The following is an 11,136-nucleotide window of genomic DNA, read 5'->3' as shown; positions in this document are numbered from 1 at the left end:
TGATCCAAAATGACTTTTCGCCGGTTGCTGGATTTATTTATTTAAAGCTGAGCTTTTTGAGCCTGATGTTTAGAAATTGTAGGACTAAGAACAACCAAGGATTTCGTGAGCTCCTCTATCACTGGTCAGAGATTCACGAAACCGCATGTCAGCTCCGCAATCATGTGCTCAGGTTCACATCCTAGAGCCGTTGCTTCTGGTTCCTTCCATTCCTAACACTCTTTTGGGTACTTTTTGTGGACGTTGTGCTCAAATCTCGCAGGAGCTCGGATAATTTTGTCCCAAGAGCACAACTATAAAAGAAGAGGCAACAAAGGGAAGATGTACATATATAGATGAACCTGACTGATACATGTCAGAGAAAAAATAGGATCAGGGTCGTTGGTAAGTAGCCATATGTTTATTTTCTCTCTTCAAGAATGATGGGGCCGAATGTTAAAATTGTTAGCTCCACCTACTCTGTAAAAAGAATGGTTACTTCCACCCACGCGTGATCCTCACTAGGTGCAGGCAGTTATATCACATATTAGTTCATGCAATTTATCAAATAAACTCAGAGCACAAACAAGAACAAAGGTTAAAACACTTATGTTGATTTGTTTGTTTAATTTCTGCCAATTGTGCATAAATGTATGTAGTTTTGTTGACCTGGCCAAAGCTGGAAAAACGCAAATAGGCAAATAATAGCTCGACGATACCACGAGCAGAGAGACAAGAAGATCGTATAGTTTGTGTATAGAATAGGAATAACTGAAGATCAACAAATAAAGATTCGTAAAAAGAATATTAATGTTCCTTGGACAACTTCTGAGCTAAATTTCAATGCCCTCATGGCAGGACTGCGAAAATTTCAGGAACAAGCAACAGTTTAACCAAGCGGGCAACCATAATCCCAAGATTATTCAGCATCGTCATTTCCAGCATGAAATATACTTCTATAATTTTCTAACTATATTACATATATTTCATTGCTCACTACCGTTGCTGAGCATGATGGAACATAATTACAACTTACTCGACCCACAGATTTCAGGGCAAATGTATTCCATTTATTTCCAACTAGTGTAACAATGACACAGTAAAAGAGAACAAAACAAGGAGTGGTATACTACAGTGAGTTAGGCACAGTGAGAACTCCATGCTTGTTATTCTCGGGGGTGCTGCCCTGAAATTGTGGATACCTCATTCTCTGCTCCGATACCCAGTCCCCTTACAAATCCCGGCCACATCTATCACAGACTGGTTTCTTTGCCTCTAACTCTGGTTTCTTGATCTGCTTCTGCATCTGTGGCAAGTCATGCTCGAACACATCGCTGAGTGCTTTTGATGCTTCTGCGAGCTCCTCACAACTGAAAACCATAGGTTTTGGAGATTAGCAAGCGAACATTGTCACATAATATAATGTCAGACCATGTAGACTTATGAATAATGAGATACCAAAGCATGACAACACATGGGTGAAGGGGTCATACCTAATTGAAAGAGGAGGGGCCAATCGAATTATGGTGTCATGCGTAGGCTTTGCAAGAATGCCTCTCTCCTTAAGCTTAATGCAAATATCATATGCAGAAGCAGGGTATAGAGCTTTGTTGCTTAGGTCCACTGCATTGAGCAAACCTCTCCCACGTATTTCCCTGATAATATGCGGAAATTTCTGTTGAACCTTTTGTAACTGATTTCTGAACTCCTGACCTAACTCCGCAGCTCTGCAGTTCAGTAAATGGTCAGAAGAAGAAAAGATCATAGAACTGTATCTTGAAAGAAAAAGAAATTAGCAAGTTACTGGAGTTTCGTGTAACAAATTAGCGTACCTTTGAACAAGACCTTCATCTTTGATCACTTTCAGTGATGCGACTGCCACAGCACTTGCCAATGGGTTTCCACCAAATGTACTGCAATTGATCAAATACAACTGTATAAAACTATTTCAGGAACAAGACATACACAACATAAGCATTGAAGTCATAAGGAGATAATTTTCTAACAGCTGCACATGGAGTATAATTTCCTAGTATGGCGGGGCAAACTAGATGATAGTATGTGGACATTTATGCTCAATTAAGACAAAATTGACTCGGCTTACATTTTACTTCTCTTTCAATGAACAAAAACAAAAACAAACAAAAAAAGATTAATAATGGTTCACACCTTCCATGTTCTCCTGGTTTGATACACAGCATAATATCCTTATCCGCGAGAACTGCACTTACTGGAACTACTCCCGCACCAAGTGCCTTGCCAAGAATCTGGAGAATTAATATACATTGTCAAATATCAATTGCTACCCAAGAGCAAATGAAAATCTCACCCACCAGGTAGTCCTATAGTTAGAAAAGGAGATAAACAGAAATATACTTACCACCATATCAGGCCGTACGTCTTCCCAGTCACATGCCAACATTTTGCCTGTTCGAGCTATGCCTGTTTGGATCTCATCATCAATCATCAAAATGTTGTACTGAGAACACAGGTCTCTAACAGATTTCAAATAGCCATCTGGTGGGAGTATTACCTACAAAAAATTGCAATAGCATAACCGATATAGTCATAAAAATACAAGCATCAGGATATCAAACAATTATAATGGCAGCGCCACAGAAAAATCATAATAACAGTAGAACATGACTATAGTCACCATAAATGCAACATATTTCTCTAGTAAAAACTAGCTACGGTTTGCTTAGCACTTTATTAGGTAAATGGAGTAAATACACATATGTTATTAGTTTTGTGAATGAAGAATCAAGTTACCTAAATATTGGCAGATGATATAAAATATCAGGATTGCGCAGCAATGCTTGAATCTGATCAGATGCAATTCAAAAGCCAGGACGTTGCAATGAAAGGACCCCCCTAGTGTCCTATATCCATCCATACAAAAAAGTACCCTCTTGTTCTTTGTTTTCCTTTTTCTAGGACTATAATTCTACGGTTGATTATTTTACTGCTACCACATCTAGTGCATCTTAATTTGTTATTTGTACCCTTAGATGTACCAAAAAAGAGCATATCATGCAGAGTTAGCAAGCTCTTCCAGAAATTCTAAACTTGAGTTAGATATTGAGTTATCGACACAGTACCACTACGCAATGCCAATTAGGGAAGAATAGTTTCCATCCACATAGGAAATAACTCGCAATGGAGATGTAGAAATTTTAAAACAAAAGGCAAGTAACTCATAGATTCATACCCCAGCTTCTCCTTGGATTGGTTCAAACAAAAAACCGCATATGTGATCCCCGTGCTCTGGACAAAATAGTGTTTGTCAGGTGTCAGAATGTTTATACCCACTAATAACAGTCTTGTATAGTTGACACTTTACAGAGGTCAATGGGTTCAGTACCTTTAAAGATTTTCTCCAACCCAGTGATGTCCCCAAAATCAACTTTTAGATGGCCAGGGACTAAAGGACCAAACCCACGAGTTGCATCATTGTCACAGCTCATAGAGATGACACCCAAAGTCCGACCATGGAAACATCCACAGCAAGAGACAATTAAAGCCTGCAGAACTCCAAACATTTGACAGAATTAGGTACCAGTGGACTTCCAGTTTCTCCCAATGCGTTTGCCAGGACATAAAATATAATGATTTTGCTTCAGTTTTATCGCAGAGCAAACGAACACTTAGGAACAAGTAGAAACAGAGACTGTGCTAACACAGCTTTTTGTACCTCTCACTAAGTTTGGTATACATTTATTTTATGGAATGATATGATATCTATTTTTTTTTCAGGTTATCCAGATAAAATGAGCAAGCGAATACATGAGAGAGCAACACCATTGTACGAAAGCGAGGTATATGACCTATCACCACACATAGGCTTAGGCTGTGACTATGGCGTGCTTATTGTAGTAGATGCTGTGAGAAAGGCAACTTTTGACTTGTGATAAGTAAATTATTCTGTATGGTTTATTGTCATGCAATGGTTTCCTCTCATAATCCATCTTATGTGCCATAGAACAAGTAAACATGATATATTTACTTGCTTGATTAGAAAAAAGAAACAGTTAACCAAATAACCAGGATAGTGCCAAACAGAGCGTTAAGTATTTGCTTGTTTATTATTTTATCATTTTTTGCATGGAATACTTAAATAGTTAGCAGGCTATCCAGGAACCAGCATATGCTAGACAGATGCAACCTCGCCTAGTCAGAGAGGACCAGAAAGCTAAGCACGTTAGCATGTATAGGTCAGAATTACATGGACTCATACCTAACATGATCAAATGAAACCTGTAACCTTTCATGAAATCGTACCTCGTCTTTTGGTATCTTTTTCTTTTCGTAGCCCCATTTCCTTGCCAATTTAATAGCTGTTTCCACTCCTTCAGCTCCAGTGTTCATTGGCAGCATCATATCATACCCAAACATGCTTGTCAAATACTCGGCGAAGACTGGGAACTTGTCATTGTAGAAAGCTCTGGAACTAAGTGTGAGCCTCTCTGCTTGCTCTATCAAAGCCTTTAGTACTTTTGGATGGCAATGACCCTACAACAAAGAATCGAGAAAACTACGTCATTTATGTGCGTACAATAAGATATCTGGAAGATTATGCAACAACCTAACAGTCACCCCTTCCTCTGACCTATGACGGTAAATAGTATTCAGTTCAAATGTCTAACTGCAGAGAACATAACCTGATTGACTGCAGAGTAAGCAGAGAGGAAGTCAATATATTTGTTGCCTTCAGGGTCCACTATGTGCGAACCTTCCCCTTTGGAGAACACCATTGGAATGGGGTGGTAGCTGCACATAGTGAAAATGTTTAGAGCACAGCTAGAATTTCAGACAAGAAGATTGGTAATGCCATCATCAATATAGAAAGGATGATGTCTCAAGTAAATATCAGAATCTAAAATCTTCCTACAGATCAAACAGAGCAAGTGCTAAGAAATGTGAGCATCGCAACACAATGCAGCAACAAGCGATCCGAGGTATCAGAAGCCACACATGTGTGAATTTGGGGCAAGCTCGAACAAGGGGGAAACAGTGGAGTCGCTGTCACAACTACGTCTAGGAAATACAGAAATTGGAGTAATGTTTCCACGGTCGGTACTACTAGTACTAAACAAACACCCCTGGTTTACTGTCCACACTTCTCCAATATATGTTACAGTAGAAAACGTTTCAGCGAGCTCAATTTGGTGAGCGGCGGTTAACCACGGCACTATCTCGAGAAGTCGAGATGAACAAGCGTCGAAGGAGAATGAAAAGGGGTTCATCGAAATGGAGACCGCGTAGACGATCCCAGCCTTTCGTCGCGACTGAGCGCCGAAGCCCGGTACGCGCGCGATCCGGGGAATAATCCCATTCGGGGGACGCAATTTTGCAGGCAGACATTTACACGAACACGAGGTGTGCGAGGGCCCGTGCGATTGAGTAGAGAGGGGAGGAGACCGAGAAGCAATGACCCTACTTGTGCGCGCTGCAGTCCTGCTCCATCCGAATGAGCTCCTCCGACGACAGCGCCGCCGCCGCCGCCGCGGGCGGCGAGGCGGAGCACATCCCCCTCCGCGCCAGCACCATAGCCAGCGCCGCGCCCCTCCGCGCTATCGCCGCCGCCATCTCCCCACCTTCTCGCCGCGCCGGCGCGTTTCACTCGCTGTGCTGTGATGCGGTGCGCAAAAGTGTTGAGCGTTGCGTGCCACTTCAGTCCTCCGTGCAATGCAGTGGTGGGCTTTGTGGATCGCGGTTGCTTCCAGCGCTGGGAAGCGGAATTGAAGTTGCTCACGTCACGTCGTCTGGATGGAGAGGAGAGAGTTATCCGTCCGCCTCCACCTCCGCTCTGTCAGTGCTACCGTTTCCGTTTAGGCTAGTACTGTAGTAGTAATGAGCAGGATTTGGATACCCAGTGAAATACCTAAAAAAATCTGAGTACATTTAAATTTGGTTTAAATTTGGGTTGGTTGTTACCCTCCATTATCGCCCTATATGGTCCGCCTCATTTGTCTGACTCCAAACATTATTTTAAAAATATTTAGACAATTCTAAATTTAAAATTCAAATTTTGTTTCAGAATCTTGGAGGGAAATCTTGTTCCCCTCCAAGATTTTCATCAAATCGGTACCCAAAACCTTGAGTAAGAGTTCCACACTCGCTCGGAATTGTCTTTCCACGACAGAATCGTGACTTGCTCTCCTAGTCATTTTGAACGCACGAGGTGTGAGCAGGGCTAAAGGACTCGGCTCACCTTAGCTTATACTACATGACGGAAGGAATATAAGCTAAGTTGATCTTTCCCTAAAAAAACAACGCTAAGGTGATCTTAATCTAACTCGTTGGAACTCAACTCATGTGACGCGTCAACATGGTTGCGAGTGAGTTGCAACTCCATCGGGGAAAGAGAGCCCGAGCGAGTGCCCCGTATGCGCACTCATACTACTGTAGAGACATTCTTTTCCCAACGGAGGTGTATTAAATCTCGAGGAAGTTTGGACTGCCTTGAGTAAAAGGTTCAGCTGTAAAATTTGGTTCATACTCAACTCGTAATGATCTCCATTCCATCTCGAGATAATTTCAAACTATGCAAAACAATAGTTTTATACTTTTTTACATATGGAACAAAGAAAATACAATCCACAACATATAGAAAAACTATGTTAAACTTCGAGATTTGCTTAACTAAATTCCAACAACCGTAGAAGTAAGAAATGCAGTTCACATCAAAAAAATTACACCTTTACCATAGGGGAAACTCCTAGGAATTCACATCATATAAGGTACCATATTATCATATTTCCTTGAATATTTCAAGAATATAATTATTATATGTAATTATATTTTTCTGAGCTATCGAACTTAATCGAGTGAGTTAGTATTGGCTGAAGATCATCTTCAATCAAACTATATAAGATATGCATACTCGGTTCATTTTTTTCGAGCGGATCATGAGTTGAGCTAAAAGATGATCTGATCTATAGGTTTTCTTGCAATTCTACAACGTGAGTTTAGAAGGATCACGAGTTGAGCTAAAAGACGAGCTAATCTAAGATTTTCTTGCAACTACACATCGTGAGTAAATGGCCAGAGCCAATCTTGAGGCAAAAATCTCCCTGCCCCTAAAGCGTTTATTTTGTTTTTTTCAGAAATTTTTTCTTGTCTGAGTTGATCATTCAGTAAGGTCAAGCAACATAATGCTATAGCTATCTGATTCTTACACTTTCCAAGTTATAGTCACACCCATTTCAGTTTCTGTTGTGTTAAGCTTCTGGTTCATCTTTTTATAGAATATCTTTTGTTTTGCAGTCTGACAAGATAAATCTGAATATCAAAGAGCCTTGCTCCGGTGCTCCCCCCTAAACGAAGTTGAAGGGTCATAGTTGGTTTTTTTCATGTGTTGGGTTTACCGAAAACCATATCCAGCTCATGAATACCCGTCTATATTGATACGGTACGTGTACCTCACATAAGAAGAAAAAAAGAGGTCACATGTCTAGTTAACGATCACATCCGTCTAAATACCGCCCCACGTCGTACAATAACGAGGTACAACATAACGCAGGCCATATGGGCATGCACAAGGCTGTACGGACGGTGGACCTATACCGAAATTAAGATCGTGCCCCCGCTTAGGAACATGTATGGGAAAATCTCCACCGTTGTTATGTTTAAAGTGTCCATAATTTTTCCAGGGGAGGAGCACCGGAGCAGAAATGAATATCAAAAGGGTTATTGGATATCCACAATTGTGTAATAAGTTGTGGAATGGCATTTGGTTTGCAATAGGCAAGCTTGGTAATCATTTCACTCCACTAGCAACTATCACTGTGTCTCCAATGCCTGCAATCTGCAAGTGGAGGATACTCTCAGTACTTAATAAGGCTATTGCAAGACGCCGGACTCTAACCTCATTAGAAGCATACAAGTATTTGATGCAATATCTGCTATATACTCATGCTGGCAGTACCAGCGATGTCATGTATTTATAGAAACTGCAAAACCTTACTTAATGATCCTCAAGAGTTCGATTCAGTAACAGCTTCTTGTAGATATGCTCTGCATGTTTACCTCAACACTTGTTTGCAACTGCTCCACCCATTCATGCCTTATGTAACAAAAGAACACTGGCATCATCTTCCTCTGCCTAATAATTCTTGCAAGAAAAGGTCCATTACGATAACAGAATCCATGTGTTAGGGTATTTTTTTTCATGTCTTAATACAAATACAGACGATGTCACATTTGAATACCTATTTACAGGTGGAAAACTACTGTTATTTATGACAGGAATGGGAAGATGATAAACATGAAAGTGACGTTGGTATTGACTTGGATACAATGAATATACTTAGATCTCTGAAGCCACCAACAGATACAAATTAAAGGTGTGTATATACTGTTGGACTTTGTCTTTATTCTGTACTATGCATGATATATACATGCTTCTTCTTGTTGTTGGCTTGTGAAAACAATGTCTTATTGCTTATTTTCTCATGAACAAATGACTTGCTTTTGCACTTCGCCGAGGCCAACATATTGATGCAACTGTTCAGTGCTATCAATCTCTAGCCGTGTTTCTTTCTTCTGTATCATTGCTCAAGATTTTTGCCTTATATTTTCTAATTTGCTTTTGGTCCTTTGTGGCAGTGCTTTCGCCATTGGGGCAGCATTTTCTGGGTTGCCGAGCTCATTTTGTTAGGTATTACATATAATATCATTTTGTATGGCAGAAATACTTTTGTACACCCACGCATGGGTGTGGGTGTTTCCGTCACCGTCCATTTTACTTTTGTATGGGTGTCTTTCTTATGTCAGTACCTAAACTTTGGCTGTCATAAGTTGGATTTAGACGATCATGATGTGACTAGCTTGATATTTGATGGATGTTTGTTGTTTTGGTAAGGATATTTCCAAAAAGGTCAGATAAACGAGCTGTAACCTGTCCTGAAACTTAATGCTTATGTGGTGTTGCCCTGTCTGTAGGTGTCTTGTTGCATGCTTTTCTTGACTCAGATAAAATTAATCATGATATTGCTAGGAGGGGCAGGGAGACATATGCAACAGGTCTTGGTAAAATAAATGACAACCCTTAGGATCCAAAATTTGATTAAGCTTTCATCAATATATTCAGAAAATATATTCAGAAAAGCACATGTACTTCAGTACCGTGAATTAGGTTTAACTATACCAATGATTTTAGAGAAGCATATGTACTGTACTATCCTATATTCATATTTCCGTGGAACAATTAAGTTTCGACATCCAAGGAAGCATCAAGCTTTGCTTCTGTTGGAAGTGGTTATTTTTCCTATATTTAAGGCAGAAGCATATTATCTCGATGCAGTATAATAAAATATTGAATTGCATAAGAAAAATAACATTCATTACCATTGTATTTGAGTGGAAAGAAATATCCTGAATACTGCCTTCTGTATGTACTTCTATTATTCCATGTTTTTTCTTTGATGAAGTGACTGTTGCATGTTGCTTTATTATGACTTATGATGTAGGCTTTGCAAGATCTGCCCTGAGTAGTTTGCACCACGACAAATAAAATTTAATGATGCTTCGACAGACTAGGAATGGCTGGATAGCCGGATGGTGTGTGGTTGTAAGTTGTAACTGAAGCCTCCTTGTCATTTATGTAGAAGATGCTTTGTATCTGCTCACAAACAAACTTTTTCATTTTGGCTTGCTTAGATATTTTATAAATAGTTTCATCTTTCTAAGTATTTCTATGCTTGGATCTGATAAACTAAATGTGCTTTTTAGATCTTCTCATAATTCCAGTAACTTCCATGCCACATATGGCTTTCTCAAAACATCAATGTCCTTCATGTGTTCGGTCTATGGCTGGCTGGTTGCTTGGTTCTCTGACCTAATTTTCACCTGCTAATTTTCTTATTGTGGATAAGGAAGCCTTTGAACTTATTCACCTATATTTATCTCTTGATTCTGCAAAATGAAAGAAAATTGGATTTTCCTTATTCGAGTGCCAAACTTCTTGTATGGATTACACTGGGAATCTTGTTTTCTTTTTTTGCTCTGCATATGATTTCTGCACATTAGCGGTGTGTACTTTCTATACATAACGAGTATTGCCTTTGGTCACATGTGACTCTGCTCTTTTTTTCTCCAAAGGTTATTTTATCCAGATCTATTAAAACTTTAACTGCAGATTTCGATCGTTCTTTGTTATTCAATGGGTAAGAGTTTCGATACCCAACTGGATGCATATACACATTTGTTGATTGTTGAAAAACATGCATCTATCTTTACTGTGATGTAGAGATTTCATTATTTGTCAAGGTTCCAAAAAGTGTAAAGCATAAGAGTAGCGATAGGCTCTCTCTTAGAGCTTTTTGCGCTTAAGCGTCGCTTAAGCTCGCTTAAGCGTTTTCAAAAAATGCCAGAACTTTGCCTATTTTCCAGCAGTCAACGCATTTGACGTGTAAATATGAAGAAAATATATGAAGGATATAGGTGATTAGCAAGCCAGCAAGCACATATGAATTCAAACTGAAATATCAAATTGACAAAGCTATCAAATCAGTCACAACTAAAGCTAGCACAGTATCAAGCATCAAATAATTAAGTTTGATAAGGTGATCAACGATCACACATACACATAACAAGCAAATAGCAGATTCAATGACAGGTAAATTCAGTTCAAAGAAGAAAACAACTGGTTTGTTGCTTCCAAACCGCTTTAAATCACCGCTTCAGCTCAAACCGTAGCGTTATGCTATCGCTCAGCGCTTAAGCGTACGCTTAAATACGCTTTCTTGAACCTTGTCAGATGATCCAGCTGATTTTTGTTCTAGGTATCCTACACAATGGAATTGCTGCTCGGCTCAGAGGCTAGGCTGGTCTGAAGTGTATGTTAACTGCAAGGTATAGTGCCCTGAACTATATGTCAGTGTCATTTTCATACCACGGTGATAATTTTCAGGTCCAACTTTGTTCTGTGTTTCGGTCTGCTCCTGAGTTTCCTTGATGTGTGCATCTGTTGTCTATGTGAACATGTAAAGCACGCGTGGCAGCTTAGTTCAGGTTTGATCAACCTTTTCATAGGAATTTCTTTCATGTAAGAATCTTTGTATATGTAAACCACTAAGTCACCGTTTGGTATTTCATTGGATACAAACTAAATGCAACTGTCACTAGCTTTTAGTATACTTCATGCAGACAATA

At 39.7% G+C, this 11,136-nt stretch overlaps 1 protein-coding gene and 1 pseudogene across 1 annotated transcript; one reads left to right on the top strand and one right to left on the bottom strand.

Annotated features, from left to right (window-relative positions):
- Nucleotides 1-867: 867 nt before the first annotated feature.
- On the bottom strand, nucleotides 868-5,619 carry LOC127293703 (ornithine aminotransferase, mitochondrial). The gene is made up of 10 exons (XM_051323343.1): nucleotides 5,420-5,619; nucleotides 4,641-4,749; nucleotides 4,261-4,491; nucleotides 3,344-3,503; nucleotides 3,191-3,246; nucleotides 2,360-2,512; nucleotides 2,149-2,246; nucleotides 1,812-1,892; nucleotides 1,473-1,706; nucleotides 868-1,349 (listed from the first exon to the last, which is right to left on the bottom strand). The coding sequence occupies exons 1-10, from the start codon at nucleotides 5,566-5,568 to the stop codon at nucleotides 1,211-1,213; spliced, it is 1,410 nt and encodes a 469-aa protein (XP_051179303.1). The 5' UTR covers nucleotides 5,569-5,619; the 3' UTR covers nucleotides 868-1,210.
- Nucleotides 5,620-6,310: 691 nt separating this feature from the next.
- On the top strand, nucleotides 6,311-9,557 carry LOC139839085 (valine--tRNA ligase, mitochondrial 1-like; annotated as a pseudogene).
- Nucleotides 9,558-11,136: the final 1,579 nt, after the last annotated feature.

This window comes from Lolium perenne, chromosome 4 (genome assembly GCF_019359855.2).
Source record: "Lolium perenne isolate Kyuss_39 chromosome 4, Kyuss_2.0, whole genome shotgun sequence".
In the NCBI taxonomy this organism is placed as follows: Eukaryota; Viridiplantae; Streptophyta; class Magnoliopsida; order Poales; family Poaceae; genus Lolium; species Lolium perenne.
The sequence above is the reverse complement of the archived record's forward strand: the minus strand, read 5'-3'. Positions and strand labels throughout refer to the sequence as shown.

What these genes read in the sequence shown, in the direction of transcription:
- LOC127293703 (XM_051323343.1), bottom strand. Translation starts at nt 5,568, where the DNA reads ATGGCGGCGGCGATAGCGCGGAGGGGCGCGGCGCTGGCTATGGTGCTG. An exon ending in CAGGACTGCAGCGCGCACAA is followed by an intron (nt 4,750 to 5,419) that starts GTAGGGTCATTG and finishes CACTATGTGCAG; the next exon opens with CTACCACCCCATTCCAATGG. An exon ending in GTTGGAGAAAATCTTTAAAG is followed by an intron (nt 3,247 to 3,343) that starts GTACTGAACCCA and finishes TATTTTGTCCAG; the next exon opens with AGCACGGGGATCACATATGC.